At 37.0% G+C, this 9,700-nt stretch overlaps 1 protein-coding gene across 1 annotated transcript in view; it reads left to right on the top strand.

The window, feature by feature from the left end:
- Positions 1-8,714, top strand: part of LOC107684991 (acetoacetyl-CoA synthetase-like) — a 57,170-nt gene extending 48,456 nt beyond the window's left edge. Inside the window, exons 12-18 of the mRNA XM_016481398.1 lie at positions 2,970-3,083; positions 3,729-3,854; positions 4,365-4,434; positions 4,577-4,627; positions 4,994-5,007; positions 5,735-5,931; positions 6,035-8,714. Of these exons, the coding sequence (XP_016336884.1) occupies positions 2,970-3,083; positions 3,729-3,854; positions 4,365-4,434; positions 4,577-4,627; positions 4,994-5,007; positions 5,735-5,931; positions 6,035-6,172 (710 nt within the window). The 3' untranslated portion in view covers positions 6,173-8,714. The remainder of the gene's footprint in view (positions 1-2,969; positions 3,084-3,728; positions 3,855-4,364; positions 4,435-4,576; positions 4,628-4,993; positions 5,008-5,734; positions 5,932-6,034) is intronic.
- Positions 8,715-9,700: the final 986 nt, after the last annotated feature.

Raw genomic sequence — 9,700 nt, 5'->3', positions numbered from 1 at the left:
AACGTAATCCACTGCGTCTTCAGCGGCTCAGATGTCGGGAGTAAATGACGACTGCTATGTTCATTACTACATCCAAGAACAAAACACCTCAATCGCTTAGGAGTCATTCTTTTCTACATCTGCTCCGGCGGTGAAACAATGGCGGACTAATGACAGCTCTCTCAGGGTGGGTCTAAGGTAAGATGCCAGTCCAGTCTGTGCTGAAACACTACTCTCAATCAAACTATCATGGGAGGGGCCTGAGACATCTGAGACCGGCTCGATTTAAGAAAGGGGTAAATATTTTAGTAGATAAAAAAAAAACCACTGGGTGGATTTTTGTCATTATAGGGTGGTTGTGTACACACACACTGCCAACACACATTACAGTTCAAACAACTTGTAAAAGTGCATGTAGCATCCTATGACCCCTTTAAGATTTATGAAATTCACCAAAAAATAAAAGAAGAGGACAAAAATGAATAAGGAGCAGTGTTAATGAAATGCCGAATTAGCAATTCATTTCGAAAGCAGAAAGCTGAAGTGAATCTTTTAACTTGATTTAGTTGACCTTTAGTTGAGTAATACTGCTTGCTGCTTCCTCCCCTTTCCCTTAAACTAATGTAATTCTGAAATATATCATTATAGGGTGGTTGTGTACACACACTGCCAACACACATTTCAGTTCAAACAACTTGTAAAAGTGCATGTAGCATATGATGACCCCTTTAAGTAAATATGTTTCATGTGGTTATGCTTAATATGGTTATTATGATTTAGCATGGTAAATGTTTGGAAGAGTAAACTTTTAGAATTTTGTTAAAAAATGATCATAATGTGAGTCTAAAGTTGACAATTTAATCTAATTGTCTTAAATGAGTGACAGATTTTGATGCATTCGGAAGACGTTTTTGCATGTCTGCCGTGAAGGCTTTTTGATTTGCCATTTGGCTCACATTTGATACCATGACAGCAATCTCATTGAATTCTGGCACTTTTGCAGAGCACATGAGCCTCATAACTTGTCAGAAAAAGGCTTTGACTGACGTTTCTTGACTCCAGAGGTTTTTGAAATGTCAAGCTACCTAAAGATGTGTGCTGGAAAACAGCAGCGCAGATACGCGATGCTTGTCTTCAGCTCTGAGCTCAGATAGCCTGTTGGCCCTATGAGATACTGAAAAAACGTTTTGTCCGGGATCAGCGCTGTGCATGCCTCCCCTCAGATACGTGACCTCTGCCAACCCGAGGCAGATTTGACCTTGACCCTAATGTCAAGCAGAGCATATGTGACAGGGCTTGTTTCCCGCCGTTCCTGCTTCTGTGCCAGCCAGACTTCTGAGTGCAGAGGGCCAGCTGGCAGGAGACTTTAACACTTTCAGCCACCCAGAATCACCTGAATCCAATAGACCCCCCGATATCATCTACCATCTGTCACATACACACATAAACACACATATATCTGTTATCCCAGCAGCCTTTTTCTCTTTTGCCTTTTTTTTTATTTAGTCTCTTTTATAATCCGACTTTACAGCCGTTACATTTGTCAATTACTGAGACCTATTTTTACTCTATCCAACACCACCTCTCCCTGTTTTTCTCCACAAAACCTCATTATTTTGAAATATTGATTGTCTTGCTTTTTTCTTTTGGGTTGCAATATCAAATACCCCCCCCCGTCTCTCTCTCTCGCTCTCTCCACCCTTCTCTGTGCTGGCATTATAATGACTGAGCATCCAAGCTGCTCACACATGTTGTAGGATCAGTCTTTATACTGGGTGACTCATTAAATATAGGCCCAAACTTACTCTGTTGAAGTACAATAACTCGCATACTTCTAGCTGCATAAGCATAAGTTTGTGTATTGTTGAGATTCAAAATCTGTCGATGCAATTCATAACACAAGTACCCATTGCATTTCTCATCATTGCCACAGGGGGCGCTATATTGTGTGTCAGTGTGAACTGTTATTGCCTTCAGTTAGTTCCCGCTTTCAGGTCAGCTGCTGGAGAATCTTGCACTTAAAATCTTGCACTTAGAATGTAAATGTAGTTTTTTAAATTTAGTAATGTCGCTGCTTTTGTGTTTTTGGCTTTTTCTCCAAGTCAAGTCAAGTCACCTTTATTTATATAGCGCTTTTAACAATACAGATTGTGTCAAAGCAACTGTACAGCATTAATAAGGAAAATATTGTGTCAATAATGCAAAATGATAATAGTAAACACTCAATTTTCAGTTAAAGGCAGTTCATTGAATTCAGCGATGTCATCATCCAGCTCAGTTCAGTTGAAATAATATCTGTATAATCAAGTCGACGATATCGCTGGAAATGAAGTGTCCCCAACTAAGCAAGCCAGAGGCGACAGCGGCAAGGAACCAAAACTCCATCGGTGACAGAATGGAGAAAAAACCTTGGGAGAAAACCAGGCTCAGTCGGGGGGCCAGTTCTTCTCTGACCAGACGAAACCAGCAGTTCAGTTCCAGGCTGCAACAATGTCACATTGTGCAGAGGACTCAACTGGTTCCTGTGGTCTTGTCCCAGTGGCCACCATCAAAAAGATTGTTTGACACGTGCTGAGGTTACAAAACCAGCATTTTATTTGTAGAGAAGTATCGTGCGAACCAGTTTCATTCCCGAAGAACGGCCTGAGTTTGTTGGGCCAAATAGATATTTGAGCACCTTTGTTCAGCTTCCTTTTGCTTTTATTGTGTCTGGTAAACAAATCAATAGGGAAGAGCTGTGGTATAGAAACTGTGGTCCATATAAATGGAGACAGGAGAACAAATCAGCAAATTATGCCAACAAGTTTGCATTAATGAAAACAGCCCATCAGTTCCCAAAAAGTAAACTAAATTTCTAGAGCTTTTTATCTGCTGTGAAGATATTTTGAAACATGAAGGATGTCTGATATTGAATTTCTCCACAAACCTGAGATGTTCGTGCCTTGAAGATTTTGATCAACTGTATATTAACATCTTTAATATTCCCTCAGGTGGCACAGACATCATTTCATGCTTCATGGGTCAGAACATGACGGTGCCTGTTTACAGAGGGGAAATTCAGGCCCGAAATCTGGGCATGGCCGTGGAGTCCTGGAACTGTGAAGGTGAGAGATAGCTCATGTTTATCTCTGATTTTATGGTCAAGACAATGGAGGTTGTCTTTTATTTCATTCTACTGTTTTTAATACAAAATTAATAGTTTTGGATCTGAAATCTGGTTTGATTAGATTCACATATGAAGTAGTTAAAATGTATATATATCGTCAAAGTTTGTGCGAAAATAGTAATCAGCATGACGTTTTCAACATTGGAAATAATATGAAATGTTTCTCTAAATCAGAATATTGGAATAATTTCTGAAAGATCATGTGACACTGAAGACTGAATGGCTGCTGAAAACCTAGCTTTGCCATCACAGGAATAAATTACATTTTAAAATGTATATTTAAATAGAAAAGTTCTTTTAAATTAGTAGTAGTAATATTTCACATTATTAATGTTTCACAAAAACATTAAAAAAAAATCACACTAACCCCAAGCTTTTGATTGGTAGTGTAGATTTATTATATAAATAATATATATTATTTAAAGCCTATATGTTAACAATATCACCTACACTAATGCGGAGAACCTAATTTACCTGGCAGAATAATGATGAATTAACAAATGTAACAAAGTTGTTGTTTTTTTTGCTTCAATTTAACTATTTATTGCTTCAATAAACCTGTTGTGTTTGGTGTGTATTTCAGGTAAGCCTGTTTGGGGCGAGAGCGGGGAGCTGGTGTGCTTGAAGCCCATCCCGTGCCAGCCCACTCATTTCTGGAACGACGAGAACAGCAGCAAATACCACAAAGCCTACTTTTCTACCTTCCCAGGTAACCCTTCACATGACATCACCCTAGATCTCTTTGTCTCACTCTAGACAGGCAGCATTTAAGGCATTATAGGCATCATTCCAAAATGCATTGCTTCAGACTCATTGCCTATACTCACATTTGCCTATAGAGGCTCACAGATGTACTGTGCTTCCTTCCTTCAAAGCTCTTATACTGTGAAGTGCTCACAGTGAAGTGTGTTTTCTGTCCGATTTAGAAAGCAAACGATTCCTCCCTTTGATTTGGAAAACAAACATGCCGCTTCAGTGTGTTCAGAAGAGGCTGCAGCTTTTCCGCCGTATTGATTAAATGATTTCTGAGGGTGAAAAGGAAAAAAAAGAACCTGCCAGCTTTTGTTAGCACAAGAAAAATCTCCTAGAAGCCTCACTGCTGTCAGTTTGGAGAAGTAGGAAAAGGCCAATCGGGACAGTTCAGCCTTAATTAGCGTCCTCTGCTTCTTTCTATAACTATTTGTCCAATCCATATATCTGTGTGTATCTCCTCATTCAGGACTCTGGGCCCACGGTGATTACTGTAAGATAAATCCAAAAACGGGAGGAGTCGTCATGCTGGGGAGAAGGTAAGTCTCGCTTTTTGTTCTGCTTTGTTTGATCATCTTCTCTAGTTTATGCTTAGATGCTTATAATCTTGCTGTTATTGTATGATGATACTGTGAGATTAGTATTGGTATAAAGCAGTATTTGTTCTGTCTGTATTTTCAGTGACGGAACCTTGAATCCTAATGGTGTTCGGTTTGGGAGCTCAGAAATTTCGTACCGGTGCCTTCATTACATCCTGGCACACTGCCCTAGATATGCTTGCTCAATTTTGAGAGCAAAGGTAAATGATTTCTTAGACACATAATTTTTAGGTGTTCAGCAAGGCTCTGTCATGTGCGTGTTTTTCATGTAAATAGGCCACCCACTTACAGAAGTAGTCTAGCAATTGACCTTTTTCTGTTTAGCAAAATACAGTTACACAAGCACACATGAAACAGACATGAAATGTAAAACAATATATATATATATATATATATATATATATATATATATATACTGAAAAGTTTTATGTCAGTAAGTTTTTGTTTTTTAAATGCTCACTAAGGCTGCATTTATTTGATCCAAAATACAGTAAAATAGAAATATTGTGAAATGTTACAATTTTAAAATCTTAAATTCTAATTAAATACGTACCCACTGTATATATATATATATATATATATATATACTGAAAAGTTTTATGTCAGTAAGTTTTTGTTTTTTAAATGCTCACTAAGGCTGCATTTATTTGATCCAAAATACAGTAAAATAGAAATATTGTGAAATGTTACAATTTTAAAATCTTAAATTCGAATTAAATATATTTTAAAATAATATACACCAGTCTTGAGTATCACATGATGCTTCAGAAATCATTCTAAAGTGCTGATTTTGGTGCTCAAGAAATGGTTTGAAAACTGGTTAATATTTTTTGTGGAAACTATGATTGATATCGGTCAATATCAGCTGCTTATCAGCTGATTTAAAAAATGTAATTGTGTATGTTTATTCCACCTATTTTTATGTTTAGATTACCTTTGCTGTCATTTAAAGCTCACTTAAAGTTAGTATTTAAAAACATTATAGTTTAATAACACCATGAAGTGTAATCTCATCTTTTGAAAAACTAAAAGAAACAAAAATGTATAATGTTCCATACTGTACGTTTTTTTTTTTTAAGGTCATGCCATCAATTTTATTTTTAGTGACTTAATTTAAACAAAAATTGTATAGAATTGTATCTAAATAATTACAAATGCCGATAATTATTTAGAATGTGCTAACATAATAGCAAGACAGCATTTAAGACCGTTGTTTTGCCCTCTCTTTAACCAGTGGAAGCCTTTGAGGAAGTTTCCGACAGCCTTTGTGTCCCTCAGTACAACAGTGATGGAGAGGAGAGGGTGATTCTGTTCCTGAAGATGGGACCCAATAAGAGCTTCAGTCAAGAGCTAGTGGGGAAGATCTGCGGCGCTATCAGAGTAGCTCTCTCTGCACGACACGTACCAGCCTTGATACTGGAGACCAAAGACATCCCGGTGAGCTCAATTTGCACGTTCGTTCTTTATGTAGCAATTCCTTCACTTGCTTTATTTTCTGTACTTTTCCACCTGATTGACTTTTCATTTCCTCTGCCTGCAGTACACTATCAGCGGAAAGAAGGTCGAAGTCGCAGTAAAGCAGGTGATCGCAGGTAAGGACGTCACTCAGCGAGGGGCCTTCTCAAACCCAGACTCCTTGGACCTCTACAAGAACCTACCTGAACTCCAGAACTTCTGAGCGCTTGTGTGAGGTACATCTGAACTCTGGAAAGTCCTGTGATTCTGGATGCCTTCGAAGGGTTCAGATTCTCTGGACACCTGTTGGAGCTTTGGACCATCTGGAGGAATTTCTAGAGCTTTCAAACATCAAAGTTCTTAGTTTTCGCTGCCTGTTGTGGCACACTCAGCTACCTTTTGGAACTGATGGAGTCTGCACATGTAGCACTTCCTCAAAAGTGTAACTGGTTCCTCTTGGATCTCAAAGGATCTTATCTGCTTCTGTTATTGCGTCCACCAAGCGTAATATTTCCAAGAGACATACTGAACTCCCAAGTAATTCACAAATTATTTCTTTATCTACCATGTCAGTCCCATATCCTCCCTCTCATTTTTTGATACAATGTCACTTTAATCTTAATGAAGGTGTAGGAAAATCTGTCCGTGAATCTTTTGAAGCTCTAAAATGACACTTTATTCTCATAAATCTTCAGGAATCAAATACACAGATTTGTTGCTGAACATTGTGGATTTAAGATTATATTTCTTGTGGTAAAGTTGGGAGCCATTTCTCTAGTAATATTGATTTTTTTTGGGTCAAACCAACTGCTAACATTTACGAAGCAAAGTATTACTGGTACAGTTTCCGGATTACGACCTGTTGCCGTAATAAAATCAATGCAACTTGTGTCAAATTTTCCCCTAAAGCCTGACTTCCTGTCTGGAAACATGAATATATTTATATTTTTAACAATATCCTATGAGTAAATGGCGATTCATCACATCTGCTGTATTTGTAGGGTATATTATAGTGTCCAGAACTACTCTCTGTTGTCTAGTGAGTGTGGATTTGAACTGAAGCTGATGTAGCTCACTGGCCAAAAAGATTTCCATATATTTTTACATATATACTGTATATATTTGATTCCGTATATGCAGCTGCATGTTGCGTGCTACACTAGCTTCCCCTCTTTCTCTGTCTCTTTCGGTGCGCCTTATATCAAGTTTTCATCAACAACTGAAGCTCATCTTATTTCTTTGAGCCATTCTTTGGTATACAGCTTTATTTTTGCAGTCCCCAAATACACTGGCTTACTTTTTTCATATTTCCCATCATCAGAACACTGCACACATATGAAAAAAGCTGCTTTGTTTGTTTGTTGTTTAAGGTTTTGAAAGTCAGCAAGACGGTTTCAGTGACATGATGTCCAGATTACATTAGATTATATAATGTTTGCATTAGGAGTAAAGGGAAGAATACTGGGCAGTCAAAATGTATCTAAAACCACAACGAAAACTAGAAAATATTGATTTATGTTGGATCAGATTCAAGCTCTTTGACATGTACTGATGATGCATTTACACTCGCTTTGCAGCATATCACAGAAACATTTATCATCAGCAAGCCACCATCCAGAAAATGTTTTTTTGTGACACTGAGAGAGGATATGCTGTAGCTGCTCGCATCAAAAGCTTGAAAATGTGCTGCGTTTTAATCATTTTAAAATAATTTTGCGCTAGTAATGTTATTTCAGCAGTTGTTTACAACAGAGAAGCCTCACAGGCTAGTATTGATGTACATTTCAAGTTTTAATGGGTCATATTTTTGGGATAAGTTTGGGTTTTGTGCATGGGTCTGTTTGGTTCAGGTAATGTAATCTGGGTTTGTTACACGTTGGAAAATGAATTTTTAACCTGTGAGTAAATCCATTTGACCTCAGTGAGGACTCCTTACTTGGTTTCTTAAAAGAAACTACACACTACAGATCTGAAAAAAACGTTTTTTTTTTTTATATACAACATAAAGGTTAGGCATAATGAAACTCAAAAGGGTGGACTGGCCCTTTAAAAGGCTCATTTCTTTCAAATGGAAATGGTTCAGAATAGAGGTGCAGATGGCAAGCAGTTGTGCAGATCGCCTGAATTAAATCAGTCCTTATTTCCGCTTCAGACAAGCAGGGACGGGTCTGTTTCACCTCATGGCCACCCTTGTGCCACCATATGCCCCATATCTGCTCAGTTTTGCTGACAGGACTTGCCTGGTCTGGGACTGTGGACATAAGGAAAGCTACCAAATCCTTATTTATTGATAGTCACTGTGGATTTCGCTGTAACCTATGCCTTGTTGCAAACATATTTGTCCCCCAACATTTATTAAATTTTTCCACATTTAGCAATTTCATGAACATTCCATGGAGATCTATTCCATTTTATTACCCTTTTTTTCTGCTTCTTTTTGATACATGGAAATACTGGAAATAATTGTCCTTATTATTGTATTACATTAAATGCATTTGGTGTACTACTAGTAAATAAAAGGTGCTTTCTTCTTGGTGGCTAATTTAGTATTCCTGCTTTGAAATAACATTTATTGTACATCGCAGAATGTGAATAATGATTACTAATATAGTTGAGAATATATTTGTTATGAATATATTATGCCCATATGCTGTATATCATTGGACCGCTTCAGTTATGTCCACTAGGAGCATACATGTATTTCATGTATAAAGATGCTTATTGTACTCCTAATTAAAGAACTAAAAAATAATTCTGGCCTGCCGTGATTTTTTTTATCCTGCATGAATTTGCAGTATTATTTTAATGCTATGTTTAATTATTTGGATATCAAGCAGGACGATTAATCAGCTGATATTGGGCCATTTTGAGAGGTAACATACATCCATCCATCCATCCATCCAGTGTAAATATTTAAATAAAATATTAAGATTTTAAATATGAATCATAATATTAAAATATATTTAAATGTTTATATAAAATATACATATTAAGTGATTGATAATATTATTGTGGATAATATTGATTAATAATGTATTTTGTTAAGATGATGAAAATACTCATATGCAAAATTAAATTACAACAAAGTTATTACAACTTCATGAAGGCACAAACAAAAACAAAAGCGTCATTTACCAGCCTAACTGGTGGAACATGTGGAAGTTTTTTCAGATATGCAGACCTCAACAAAAGATATCCGGAGCTTTCTTTTTCAAAGTTTACAATCCTATTTGTTTTTCTATCTGAACTATGTTTTGGTGCTTTTTATTATTAGCATTTAGCATTGTTTGTTCCCTGCCGTCCCTGTCCTTATTAGATCAGACCCCTAAGAATCCATTTAAAAACCCATATCGGTCCACCCCTAAGCATATTGAATTATGAAACATGAATTTGATGAAATTTATATAGAATAAGCATTTACATGTAATGGAAAATCGTATTCTGATAGCCTTCTGGAAGCAAGGTTTATTGATGTTCATTTGGACATAGAGTAAAATTAAAAGTAAATTTTTTGACGGCCAGTCACGGCAGGATCCCAGAACTCCTCTCGAAAATAAAAGGTGCAGTGAGATGCTGTGGCCAGCTCATTTTAAACCAGATTCATCTCACTCTCCACCCTGATGTTTTCAATGTGATGATCAAAATGAAATCCTATCTGTGAGAGAGAGAAAGAAAGAGAGACAGCCTGAACTTAAACGAAAGGTTTCAAAGATCAGGCAACACCATCCCCATATGAATGCTGTCATTTACA

The sequence above is a fragment of the Sinocyclocheilus anshuiensis genome, unplaced genomic scaffold, assembly GCF_001515605.1.
Source record: "Sinocyclocheilus anshuiensis isolate Anshui unplaced genomic scaffold, SAMN03320099.WGS_v1.1 scaffold605, whole genome shotgun sequence".
Classification (NCBI taxonomy): Eukaryota; Metazoa; Chordata; class Actinopteri; order Cypriniformes; family Cyprinidae; genus Sinocyclocheilus; species Sinocyclocheilus anshuiensis.
Note: the sequence above shows the minus strand (reverse complement) of the source record. Positions and strands in the feature narration are given on the sequence as shown.